Source organism: Antedon mediterranea, chromosome 1 (assembly GCF_964355755.1).
Source record: "Antedon mediterranea chromosome 1, ecAntMedi1.1, whole genome shotgun sequence".
Classification (NCBI taxonomy): Eukaryota; Metazoa; Echinodermata; class Crinoidea; order Comatulida; family Antedonidae; genus Antedon; species Antedon mediterranea.
The window spans coordinates 6913312-6927293 of record NC_092670.1 but is presented as its reverse complement, the minus strand read 5'-3'; the positions used below and the strand labels follow the sequence as shown (position 1 = coordinate 6927293).

The following is a 13982-nucleotide window of genomic DNA, read 5'->3' as shown; positions in this document are numbered from 1 at the left end:
ATTCTACTAGAGTAAGTATATCTCTCTGGATAAGCCTCTAAACTCTAGGCATCAGCTAGCTTTAGGCTTTGAAGTAACCCTCTAGACTCAGCTCAGTTCACTCCATGCTTCTAAATATATCTTTTTGTTCTTACGTAACAAGCAAACTAAATCAAGCATGATTAATTTGCATATACATATACCACCTGATTTATAATTTAGCTAAAGAATACAAAGTTAACACGAAAATACACTGTTCAAGCACATCCTAAGTGCTGTAATCGTTCTTTCATTTCTGCTGCTCAAAAGTTTGGTAAGCAAGTTTATGCCTTCACACTGACTAGTCGGAAACCAACGAATAATTTAAACGTTTTGAACGACTCAACAAGAAAAGCAAATGTAGACGCTGATATAAATTTCCTGGAATATTTTAACTCACATTTTAAACTACAATTATTTTTTTGTATTATTTACCAACAAGACGGAAAGAATTTAATGTATCACATATACATACGGTATTATTAAAATGTATTAGTATCTACACCAAAAAAAAAACAAACGAAAGTGTGGAAAGAAATAAGTGATAGTGGTTATTGTAGTAAATTAAAAGAAAGTGGAATATAACACAATAAAGTTACGGCTGTTACCTATTGTTTTGTTTATCTATAATCTTAAGTTTTTTTGTCTTTTTGTAATATTTGAATACGTTCAAAGAGAAATAAAATGTGATATCATAAATGTCATATAAAAAATAAATTACAATCATGAGGCAAACATATCGATTTAAAACAAGAATCTTCAGACACAATAGCTTCTATAAGTATTTTATTATAGTATTCTATACTAGTTACATTCATTGGGTATTCTTTATATCACTGTGTAATAATGCACTGTGTAATAATGCTATAGTATCCATTATCTTGTTTTTAAACATGTTATTTATTATTATTAAAATTTTTTTTTTTTTTTGTATAACTGATTTCTTTCTTTATTCATCCAAAAAAACCCCCATAAACATAACATTATAATATAAAACATTAAAATAATTGGATAAAAAAGAAGAAGAGAAAAGGCAACTTCATACCTATCTAGCTCTACTTCCTGTATAACTAAAAGATTTCGATTTTATTCAAATCAAACAAATCATATTATGATAGAATTTAATTACTAATAATATTATAATAGTAATAATAATAATAGATGTATATATATATATATATAAATCATACTGTAAAATATATATTTGTATTATTACTTTAAATGTTTGGTATGCTAATTACAGTAGCAATCCATTACGGGATTCCTTGAGTAATAAACTGTTAGTAATATATCGATTTAGTAATCTATCTATTTAATCTATCAAATTATTTGAAATAATGATAATAATATGACATTAGATTGTTCAAACAAATGTACCTAAAATCTGAATACATAATTAAAAATCTCTAGTGTTTTTATAAACCATTCACAATTTACAATAATGAGCATAATAATAATACAAAACAAAAAGTTCGAATTATAAAACCATAAGGGCTTTCTTCACTTTTTGCGGAGTGTTTAATATTTATTTTTGTTTTATTTATTTCAAAAATATCCAAAGGAAAAATTAAGTTTCAAATTAAGGATGATATTCGACAAAAATATTAAAATATAAACTATCTAGTTCTACATAAATTATATTCGATGTAAAATATTTGTAATAATCGACCATAATAAACCACAACAGCAAATTATTATTGTTAATAATATTTAATATTAAGTATTAAAGCAAAAGTAGTTTGTTTACATCGGGGTCCCAGATACAATTATACTCGTGTATCTAAATCAAATTGATTTGTGTTTACCTTAGATGATTATAATATATAGAACAGAACGTTACCTAAAATCACAGAAACCATCACCGTTACAGAGATTGGGCGGTCCCAATAATAATTTAGAAACATGCGCAAATCAAGCAACTGATTCTTGGTTGTTACTTGAATTGATCTTAGAATCCGAATTTGTTTTCATCCCTTTAGACGAACTCAAACCAAATGAAGTAGTTGTACCTGCACTGGAATTGATAGAGCTACTTTTGGTTCCTCTAAGTGTTGAAGACACCCCGTTAAATCTTTTACGCACCTCTTCTGTCCAGAAAATACGAACATCCTTACTTCTTAAACAATACAGAACGAAGATAGCAAAACCTTGAAGAGAATTCAGGATACAGAAGAGTATCTGAATCACATTGGAGGCACTACCAATTGCAAAGAATCCAATAACCCATGTCAATCCCATAATTACTGATATGCACGCTGCATTCTGCAGTAAGTGCCTGCTTTTGTTGTGTTCGTGAGCTTGTGCTGTTATTTTACCAAGTTTACTTATGCTGCGTAACACCATAATAAAGACAACCGTATTAAAGAGTAATGCGATTGCAATAGGTAATGCTACGCTGTAATACATACGGGTTACAACAAGGAAACAGCTGTAAACAAAAATACACACAGTTTCAAAGTGGTATATTCTATTATTTTATTATAGAACAACTTAAATTTAATAATATATATGTTTATTTTAAAGAAAATATGAAGTAACAAATAATGAAAATATCAGAAAAGGAAATGAGAAATGAGTTAAATTAAACTCAATATATGTTCTCAAAAATATGTTGTAGTTAAAGGTTGTGTACACTTAACAGATAAATCAAACCGTTTTTAGTCGCGTGGAAGCGACTCTATAGTTCACTATGTCGGTCGGTCGGTCTGTCTGTCTGTCTGTCTGTCGGTCTGTCGGTCGGTCTGTCTGTCGGTCTGTCTGTCTGTCGGTCCGGTATCACTATGCGTTTTATCGCTTTATGACCTTATCTTGATATCAGTTTAATCTAGCTAAGTTAATTTTTCACAGAATATTCCTTATGGCCAGGAATCGATGTGGTTATGTTTTCACGGTGCGCAATAAAAAATTACGCGGTCTACGCACGATTTAACGAAATCACGTTTGTAATCATATCTTAACAACCATGAATCACAATTAAATAAAATTTGGTACTCATAAATTTCAGGGCATAAATCATCATATGGCAATACAATTACGTGCGTAGCGCATGTAACGCATGCGTACGCGCGCTTAAAATTTTCAAAATTTATTTTCGATGAAATAAGAGTACGTTTCAGGCAATTTTAAGCGTTTACAAAATTGCCATGAGTGCGCAGATTTTTGCGCGCGCACTGCGCGTTAAATGTTATTGCGCACTCTTTTTACCCAATTTCTGTTTTCTTGACTTACTTTTCAACTCGAAATTACGTTATACGAGAACGTCAAAAGTGACAGGCTACGCACGTGTAAATTAAAAAAATATAAATGTTTTTAAACATTTCAACATTTTTAAACATGTTCAGTAATTTCGGTCAGTATAGTTCACTATGTCGGTCGGTCCGTCTGTCTGTCGGTCTGTCTGTCTGTCGGTCTGTTTGTCTGTCGGTCCGGTATCACTATGCATTGTAGCACGCGACTTAATGGCTATTGGCCTTGTTAATTATGAGGTTAGTCGAATTATTGGAAACCTGCGAGTTGGTTTACTCAATATTTAATAAATATTAATAATTTAATAAAATAATATTAATAGATTACAATTTAATGTTACTATTTAAGTTATTTTAATTAATGTATGCTGCTTTTATTTCTTGAACTGTTTCTAAATAAATGTTGTAACTTACTAGTCTTTATTTGCATAATTGTCAACATCAATACTAACAGTAATAGCAACAATCACAGCCGGTAGACCTGTAAACAATAAATGTATATATAGTGATAATCACACATCCTAATGTATTAATTAAAAAGTAAACCCAATGAATCAATTTAGCGAGTATGGTTTGGTTTCCATTTGAAAACATGCTTTGACAACAAACAGCCACCATCAATGACTTCTTTTTAATCATGTAGTTAGTTTACATTAGCTAATAATTGTTATTTTGTATGTTTGTGCACTTACCCCAAGCAAAAAGACAGGCTTTTAAGAAAAACCTAGAAACGTGTGTATTATAAACTTGCACGATCAAGTAATACAGGTTAATAGCCTGCACAGACATCCAAAACATAGACGTCAACAAAAAGTAGTGAATCAGTCCAGCAATGACCGTACAAGGACCTTTTTTATCTTTACTGTCAATCCCAACCAGAAAGATCAGATACAAGCAGAGTAGTGATAAACACAGGTGGCATAATATTTGTTTTGGTTTACTCTTTCGTAGCTTTCTGAAATTTGAAAAATAAAACAGCATCTGTAATTTAACCTGAGTGAATTGTGAGGTTGAAAATGTATAATATTGCTTTGTTGTCATCACATTGAACTGAACTGTTTATAAAAAGATAAGAATGTGGTCAATGAAAAGTTTTGAACAAGTAAATTGAAAAAAGATTAGTTAATCATAAAAATTAATATTTTTCAAAACATTTCACTTTTTTTGACAAATTTATATTTTTGTAAACCCGGAGGAGCTCTCATCATTTTAGAATAACACTCATTTTTATAAACATAGAGTCAACTTTATTAGTTGAAATTTACGAATGAAGAACCATTACCATGTTGTCCCTAATCTAAGATGTAGTCTGCGATTTCTTCTATAGTAGGAATTAATTAAAATTACAGTTTAATAAAAACGTGTATTTTAATTTAAACCAACCTAGCTACCAAAAGTATTAAATACTTCCAACTTGATAATGATAAATGTTATCAATTAATTTTGATCCTACCTGTTGATTGTAAAAGAAACTAAGGTTGCAAGTAAACAAACGATTGAAACACCAAGACCAATATTTGTGATGTACCTTGCAATCGGTGGATCTTCTTGACCTGGGTAAAAATTCTAAATGGAAAAATACAATGTAATTTTAATAAAGTAGTACCATTACTGACTAGCCTTGATAAGAGTTGTGCTCGTGTTAAATGGATTTGCGTACAAACCTACCATATTGTCTATAATTCAGTATGGTGCTGAGAAAACCATAATACTAGTGTAAAGTAGGCTTGAACATTTAATTCAATCTTTTCTGAATTGCATTGTATAGCTATTGAAGGATTTATAATACTATTTTCACTAATATACTGTAGTGTCGCACTATAAAAATGATTAACAAGTACCTAATAATTTGATTGATGATGTTCAATAAATATTCTATTAAAATCATAATATACTTCATCATTGTATAACTATTGAAGGATTTATAATATGTTTACTAATATACTGTAGTGTCACACCATAACAACAATAACAGGCGAATGAGTGGCCGAGCGGTTAAGACAGTGGAACCATAATACGTAGCCATAACATCGGCAATGGTTCGCTCACTCGCTCCATGGTTCTGGTGGAAGAACTTCTCGGATAAGGACTATAAACCATAGGTCCAGTGTACACACAGCTCATGTGCACTTTAAAGAACCTAGTATATCTTTCGAGACAAGTAGTGTACTAGTCCACACAAACACAGCCACTGTCACACACAGCCACTGTGCAATTGGGACTGGACCGTTGTAGAGGTGTTGGTCCAGATCCTTCACTAACAGAGTTAATGAGAAGTTGAATAAAAAAAACAAGAACAAAACAAGTACATAATACTTTGATTGGATGATTTATGATTCAATAAATATTCTATTAAAACCGAATGTCGTTTTTTGTTCTACACTCTGAAGTACTGTTTGAATTGTTGAATAGCAATTCGAACAAAATGCATTCGGTGAAAGATCAACATTTGTTCTATTTTATCTTGGCTTCACCTTTCATCTTTCACCTCATGAATTTATTTGAATCATAGCACTCATAGAAATGCATTATCTGTATGCTACGTTTGCTATAGAACTTTCATAACTTGCCATAAGGATTGCAAAATTGGTTAAATGGTCACAATGACAAATTTGTCTGTCACTGCCATCCAACGATCCATTAGCTAAGTAGCATCCAGCACTTGACCAGCCACCATTACCATCATCAAGTTCAAAATCCCAAAACACACAGGCTGTCTCATTATTATTTTTAGATATCTAAATAAAAAGAAATTAGAATGATTATAAAATGAATGAGGTAATGTTAACAATTCTTGGCCGACTAATGTTCCTGCTTTCAACTTGTTACGATGTACTAAAAGTATATCTGCTGACTACAGAATGAGACTTGAAATACAATATATTTATCAACATTTTTATTTTGTAATAAAACATGGTAACATAGAAAGAGTCGGATCAAACTTTTCATAATTGTAAGCATATTATCTCAACTTTCAAGAAAGTAGAGAACCGCACTCTATAGGGTACAATCAACAAGGCTATGCGTACCACTAAACTCTTAAATGTCCCAATGACAGATATGTACCGGCCGCTTATAATAATAAAACGTAATGTTGAAATGTCTAATTACCTCAGCAGGTATAAATGTTGTGACAATTGGATCTGATAAATTGTTCAGTTTAACTCCAGGTATTGACAATGAAATAATCTGACCATTGGTTCTTGTTGCATTATTTGACTGGTTTGTTGGAAATAGTGAACTGTCATTATATATTACTGTAACCACACGAAAATCAGATGTTCCTGTTTTAAAAAAAATCAAATAAATCATTATTAGGGATGTTTTCTGATAAAAATCTGAACATACATTATAATTACAATGTATTTTGTAAACTTTTATTTCTTTTAAACATTTGGAACAGCCATGTCATGCTTGTGTGTTGATTATTCATTATGAATAACGAGTACGTTGATGATGATCCTGATCATGTTGTATTTCAAAATAATCGTCATTTTGACCACTTACCATTGGAGGCTGCAAACATTTTAGTAATTGTTGGAGGAATGTAAATACTGACAGATGCGGCATTATTCAGCTCATCCTTCTTACTAAATCCTGTCACATTTACTATTGCATTAGTATCTGCAGACTGATAAGATGCGATTCCAATCCCAGTGTAATCAAGTTCATTTGTTTTAACACTTTGAGCTTGCACTGCTACGCTGCTGGTTACAAATTCATATTTATCGTTTTTAAGATTAACAACTGCTAATTGTTCTTCAAGGGATTCAACAATTCTACTAGGAGCTTGTGTTTGCATCTGACTCTCAAGGAGAACATCATCGTCTACTTCAAAAAGACTAGCAACAGTGCCAACTAACGTTGATGTTACCTGTACGGAGATTAAAACAAAGAAATAATAATACACATGGACAACCCTCGTTTACAAAGGTAATATTTTATACTGCAATGTATATTAAAAAAATATAAACTTACTTCAGCAGATGTTGAATTTACAGAAGTAACACTTTCAATTATTTCTGCAGTTGCTTCCAAACCTTCTGGTGTAATAGTGTCTGATTCAGTTGTTGTAATGTTGTTGACTGCTGTAATTACTTCCTCTGCATTTTCTTCAGTAACTGTGATCTAAAATGAATTACAATATAATAATAAGATAGTAAAACACGTTGAAATAAAAGTAAGTAGATCAAATAAATCAAATAAATTATTAACTCATTATTAATTAGCTTTTTACAATTAGATTTCAGCAATTGTAATAGTCAATGTAACTCTTTCTTCACTGACCATGTTTAACCTTTCTAGAAGTTCATCAGATGTAGCATCTCTACCACAGTCTTGCAAAATCACATTCTGCCACACAGCAGCTGACAGACCATCACTATAGCATGTACACAAGCCTAGAGGCATACCATCTGTTTATGACAAAATATACTATTTATATTGCTCAATGATGAATACAGACTTTTGTGAGGTATACAGTAACAATTTAATAACTCACCGCAGCCATGTAATAAATTTTGTAATATCTTTTATCTGAATATTTTTAATATGAACTAAAAGACGCTAAGCCTATTGTGTCCTTATTTTAATCCCTTGCAAGCTGTCAAAGTACGGCATCACAAATATCAGGAAGTAATAGGAACGTGCCATCTCATCCTCAAGGACCTCACTTTTTATCAACATTTTATTTCATATTATATAAAAGAGATCAATCCACAAACGATCATACAACTTACAGTTGATTTTAGATTCTGGACAAATTTCTTCAGATTGTGTATTCTGACCGACATCAGCAGGACCGAATGTTAATCCATCTATTATCTCTATATTGCAACTCTCTAATGAATAAAAACAATGTATACATGCTTATTATTGATTAAAATAATTTACAAAAACAAAAATAAACAATTAATGAACGTGTTTAATGTATAAGAGGATACAAAGGAAGAAGATACGAAATAAATGTTAACATAACATTTTTTTTATCTTATAAAATGTTATCTATCAATTGGGAAAGGATTCCAAATCAGGATGGAAACGAGAAGTTACATGCTAGTAATCTAAAATCTAGTTTAAACAAGTTTTACCGGTGCTAAGTATGACAATATTATCAGCATCTATAACTCCTTTATCTCCTATCTTTTTAAATTCTCCTGCTAAACTTTTGCTGAAATTATTGTAACTTTGGTCTGCACTTGGTTTATATATGTTTATGTTAGCAATCACACTCCCAGAACGTAGTGCACGAACTTGAACAAATATATCAGTTATACTTATACTCTCAGTTAACTGAAAACAAGAAAAAAAAAGTTATGGTGAATAACTGCACACAAAAATAACCAATATTGTAATTGTTTATGAGTATGGATTTATGTTGACACTAACACTACTAACAATACTATAATTATTGGAGTGTCCTACCAACACAGTTGAAATTGAAACGTTCCAGTTTATTCCAAATTTATTAAAAATGATTTTCAATAGCTTTTTGTACACCATGAATTGTCAAAATACAAAGTCTTTTTCATATTATATGCCATTATTACAAAATATTGACACCACTCGAAAAGAAAATGAAATAGTCCAGGTTTAGTGATATACATATTTTTAAATAACATATTCATATAATTATAAATTGTTGAACAAAACCTACCAAGTTTTCAATTTCAGTTGAAGTGTTTTTGAATTCTTTCGAGGAAGGGTTGTTTAATGCAGACGTAAATTGTAAATTCTTGAAAGTTAATATTGTTGGTACAGTAAATGCATCTAAGGATTAATAGAAACACATTATTAAAATAAATTATTTAATGTAACATTGAAATCAGCATGTTCCATATACACATACATAAAATATCAGCTTTTCTGATACGAAGTCTAGTTAATGCATCACAGTAAAATGAATACAGATACAGTAGCAGCACTAGGCTAGTCATAAATTCTTCATGGACATAACGATTGGATGGAAGTATAAAGTAAGTCAATTGAGTTTAGTGCAGAAAATTGGTTTAGAGATCTTTTAATTCCACAATTCATGTAACCGTGTCTATTTTGCAATTTGATCACTATTCATTTACGTATTACTATTAAAATAGGTTTACCTGCAACAACAAGGACTGCCTTCATTGACATGTCTGTTACGTCATCATGTGGCGATACTCCAAATGCTTTGCAGTAATAATAGCCTTGGTTTTCCAGACCAACTTCATTAATTGTGAGGAACTTTAGGCTTTGTGTTTCAGATGGGAGTTCGATGTCGTCTTTATACCAACGCCAATTAATTGAGTAAGTTACAGTACACTGGAAAGTGACTGTATTTTGTAAATTAGCACTCAGTGAAAAAGGTTGAATTTCTGCTGTTGGTTCACCTAAATTATACAGTATAATACATATAATATGATTAATGTAACAACATTTGATTTATTAATTTTAACATTTATTTTTTTTTGCCAACTTGTAGGTCATGCATCTCCTAATACAATATTGAGCCAAGGTCTGACTTTGATAAATTAATAAAATGCACATACCTGGTAGTATTTGACATAAGTTGCCTTCATATAATACAGGACAGTTACATGCAAAGCTCGTTTCTAACTGTACACAAGTTCCTCCATTTTGACATGGTGAAGAAGTACACGAATCTGTAATGAAAGAAAAGTTCTAATATGTCAATACAGCTAGTAGTACTCACTCTACGAAAGCAACATATTCATTTAGTTATATTAGAAAAAAACTCTTTATTTCCATTCTTCAGGTTGATTTTTTGTTTTTCTGTGCTCTATTTTGCTCTATGCTACGTGTATAGGTAATGTTTTAAGTAGTAGAATTGTTTGATACATTTCACATTCATGATCAAATTAATTATTAACAAAAATACTTGCCTCCTATTTTTATTTCAAATTGACATGTACCGCTGTTTTCTGATTGGTCAAATCCAGTATAAAATACGGTATGCGTTCCAAATGTAAATATATCTCCAGAATTACTTGTTGAACTTAATAAAACAGATTTTCCAGAATTATCAATATACCTAGGGTCTGGCCAAGTAATGGCAATTCCAGATGTGGTAGTTGCTATATCAATGATGTCATCAGGACACTCTAAAACCGGTGGTTCATTATCTAAAAAAAAAAAATAACCATACATTAAAAAAAATATCTTCACCTGAAATTGAGAAATAATATTATTTAATATAAAATAATATTACGTCTACCGACTTTACGCCTTCTATTATTATTTGTTTCCGGTTTGTTATATTTAGGAAGAGATTGTTGATAAAATAGATGGCGCGATGTTTATAGGTTGTCCTTGTTTGACTGTGGAAATCCAAAACTAATCAACTAAAGTTATTTGCATTCTAAATCATCGTATTTTGGTCTGGTGAAAAGATTAAATATTAAGTACAGTTACTCTTGTAATCTTTAATTAACGATACACCAAATAAAAAAAAGAAATAGAATAAAAACACATTATTCCAAGATTTCCAGATTATTACCTTCAACCGTGACATTAAATTCACATTTGTTCATGTTATAGCTGTTATCACTAGCAGTGTATACAACAGAAGTGGTACCAATATTAAACGAACTACCAGGACTCGGTGAAGCAACTAGTGACACTTGACCCGAGTTATCTTCAATTTCTGGAGTGTCCCAACTTACACGTGCAGTAGATGACCTATGATCGGTTTCTGTGAAAATGCTATCAGGACAAAATTTGAATTCTGGATCTTGCTCATCTAATGAAAACAAACCATGTAGTAACTGTTCATATTCATAACTTATAACGTAAAAGTATTCTATTGCTATGCTTTATGCTCTATCGTCCCAGAGCCATGATATAATATCTGAATGTACCGCGCGCAGTATGACGTGAAACTGGAAATTGAGGTAAAATTAATTAAATTAAATAATATCAACATGATAGAACATTCTAAATGCAAAAGGTAGTCTGGATTCGTCAACAAACAAATACAGGTGAGAATAGAATAATGTAAACTACTCAAAGATTAATTTCAAACTCCACCTTTATGCAGCTTTTTGATTGATCTATCAATGTATTATATATTTGAATAAAACAACATTGAAATATATTAACTACAGCAGATCTATAATTCCTAACATAATTTAGTTTTGATGATGTGGGCCTCCTAAATCGAATGCCTCTATTAAAAACGCATCTCAATGGATAAAAAACCTCCCATGAACAATGAACATTGGACAATCGTAGCCTGCAATAATTGATTGAACCCGAAGAGCAAAAGCCATTACACTTATAATTATGGTATCATGTCACCAGACTCAAAAGATGAAGACATTACAGTCACAAGTCCACCACTATTGTCCCTTGTAATAGGAGGATCCCAGGTGACAGTGGCATTTGGACTTCCTATATCTGTGCTGACATTTACTAGTCCATACCCTTCTCCGATGTAATTGTTAGAAGTGTCATTTGTTGGGCAGTCAATCATTGGACTTTCATTATCTATTCACAACATAAATAACAGAAATAAATAAATTACATTTGATATAACCATATTACTGTAGCTCAATTTTATTTTCCACCAACGAGGTACAGTTGTCTTACCGTTAACAGTGATAACGAAACTGCAGCTATCATTAAAGTTACCAGCTGAATCTGAGACATTGTACTGTACTGTTGTGTTGCCAATTGCAAACATATTATCACCAGAAGTGTAGCCTGCTACTGGTACAAGAGTCTCTTTAGAGTTATCAGTAGCTGTCGGTTCCATCCATGTGACATTGATTGCAATTGCCTCACCAGTTGTTGTGTTAACAATTATATCCATTGGACAATCTATAATATCTGGAGCTTCTGGATCTAAAACATGAGGTAATAATTATAACTTATATCTAGAGGGTACTCCGAGAGTACAAACCTCCGCCTACTGTAAAATTCCCCTACATAAAATGCCCCCTGAATATTTTTTTTTTACATTTTTTGTTATTAGTTCTAAGTGTAAATATGTTAACTGCACACTACAAAGTTGTGGATGACAGTGTGGTGTAATGGTTATGTATCCAGCCTCTCACAGTTGAGATCGCTTGGGGATTCTACATTGTTCAGCGTCGTGAGCGGACGTGTTAAATCTGCCGCTCCTGGATAGTGTTAAGTCATACGATTTTACCTATGGCTACCACTATTATTTGCCTAGCACTGATATGTTTATGCGTTGTGGATGATTGTGCGGTTCGAGCCCAATACTTATCATCATATGTTGTCCATCCTAACTCATCTAGTCGCAGCAGAGATTGTTGGTATGAATCACCACTACAATTTCGATCTAGGCCAAGATTGTTACGGCGTACCAAGCATGGCCATTATTCTGCACCGTATAGGAGGTATGATAATTCCACTTCTTCATTTCAAACATCTTACGGGAAATTCTCCTTTAACAATCTATACTTATGTGGAGATATTGAAGAAAACCCTGGACCACAAAATGCACAACATGTTGGAGACGAAGGTATGCGACCCGATGGTTACGTAACCAACTATGCACTTCAAGGTGGCGTTAATTGTTTAAATATCAACGCTCACAGCATTGTAAACAAGTCATTGTGTTTACAATCAGTGCTTGTAACCGAAACAATTGACATCGTTTTCATGACTGAATCATGGCTAGATGGTCATATAAATTCCACTGAAATATTCCCCAAAGAATATGCTGTTTTTAGAAAGGATCGCAATCGTCATGGAGGTGGTGTTGTTGTTGCGGTACATGAGGATTTGCGTGCGACACCATGTCTTAATTATTCCTGTCCTGGAATCGAGCTAATATGGTGTACAATTGAAAGCAAACACGGGAACATTTTAGCAGGGACACTGTACAGACCTCCGGGTAGCAGAGTGGATTTCTTCGAAAAACACCAGGAATGTGTCGATCAAGTGTTAGTGGACGCCCATTTGTACAGTTTAATAATTATTGCAGGTGACCTTAACATTAATTTTAAATCTACTGGTACAATTTCAACGGAACAACGAAATATGCAAAACACAGTAGACGTCTTAAATCTAAGGCAATGTGTTAATTTTTACACGCATTACACTAAGAATTCGGCTAATACAATTATCGATCATGTTTACTCTAGTAGTACTGACATGGTAGCTGAAATTCAACCTCACCCAGGTGTCGACAGTGATCATGAAGGAGTTTCCTTCAAACTTCGTATCTCAAAGGAGAACATTTCAAGACCAGCGGGTACTTTTTATGATTATTCTAAAATTTGTCCCCAACGTTTTATTGACAAATTCGCAAATATTAACTGGAACTGTGATTCCACTGACGTGAATGAGTTATGGTTAAACTTTAAATGTAAATTTATTGCAGCTATTAATGATGTTGTACCCCTAAGGTCGGCCAAAAGGTGCCCTAAAAAACCTTGGATCTCAAGGGAGATTCTTAGTTTAATTAGAAAAAAGAATAGATTTTATAAAGCAGCTATTAGGTCTGTAAATAAGGACAAGTGGGATAGATACAAACGTAGTCGTAATGACTTGAAATCTAAAATTAAAAAATCATATAAAAGTTATCTAAAGAACCTTTCCTTAAAAAACGACCATTGTAAACAGTTCTGGTCCTTCGTTAGAAGCTCCAGAGCTAAACCCGGCACTGATACCTTTGTCATTGAGGGTAATCGTGTCAACAACCCAAAGATCATAGCTGAGGCCTTCAATAAAAGATTCTCAGCTAATTTT

The 13982-nt window shown here is 32.2% G+C and overlaps 1 protein-coding gene across 1 annotated transcript; it reads right to left on the bottom strand.

The window, feature by feature from the left end:
- Positions 1–775: 775 nt before the first annotated feature.
- LOC140050277 (uncharacterized) lies at positions 776–12072 on the bottom strand. The gene is made up of 18 exons (XM_072095401.1): positions 11850–12072; positions 11559–11747; positions 10759–11001; positions 10145–10384; positions 9791–9904; positions 9365–9631; positions 8920–9032; positions 8354–8555; positions 8003–8104; positions 7551–7678; positions 7242–7391; positions 6771–7137; positions 6375–6547; positions 5834–6001; positions 4717–4829; positions 3956–4218; positions 3678–3744; positions 776–2446 (listed from the first exon to the last, which is right to left on the bottom strand). Exons 1-18 carry the CDS (start codon positions 12070–12072, stop codon positions 1930–1932), a joined length of 3639 nt encoding a protein of 1212 aa, XP_071951502.1. The 3' UTR covers positions 776–1929.
- Positions 12073–13982: the final 1910 nt, after the last annotated feature.

What these genes read in the sequence shown, in the direction of transcription:
- LOC140050277 (XM_072095401.1), bottom strand. Translation starts at nt 12,072, where the DNA reads ATGGATATAATTGTTAACACAACAACTGGTGAGGCAATTGCAATCAAT. An exon ending in GTCTTCATCTTTTGAGTCTG is followed by an intron (nt 11,002 to 11,558) that starts GTGACATGATAC and finishes TGTTTTCATTAG; the next exon opens with ATGAGCAAGATCCAGAATTC. An exon ending in TAAATTCAACATCTGCTGAA is followed by an intron (nt 7,138 to 7,241) that starts GTAAGTTTATAT and finishes ATCTCCGTACAG; the next exon opens with GTAACATCAACGTTAGTTGG.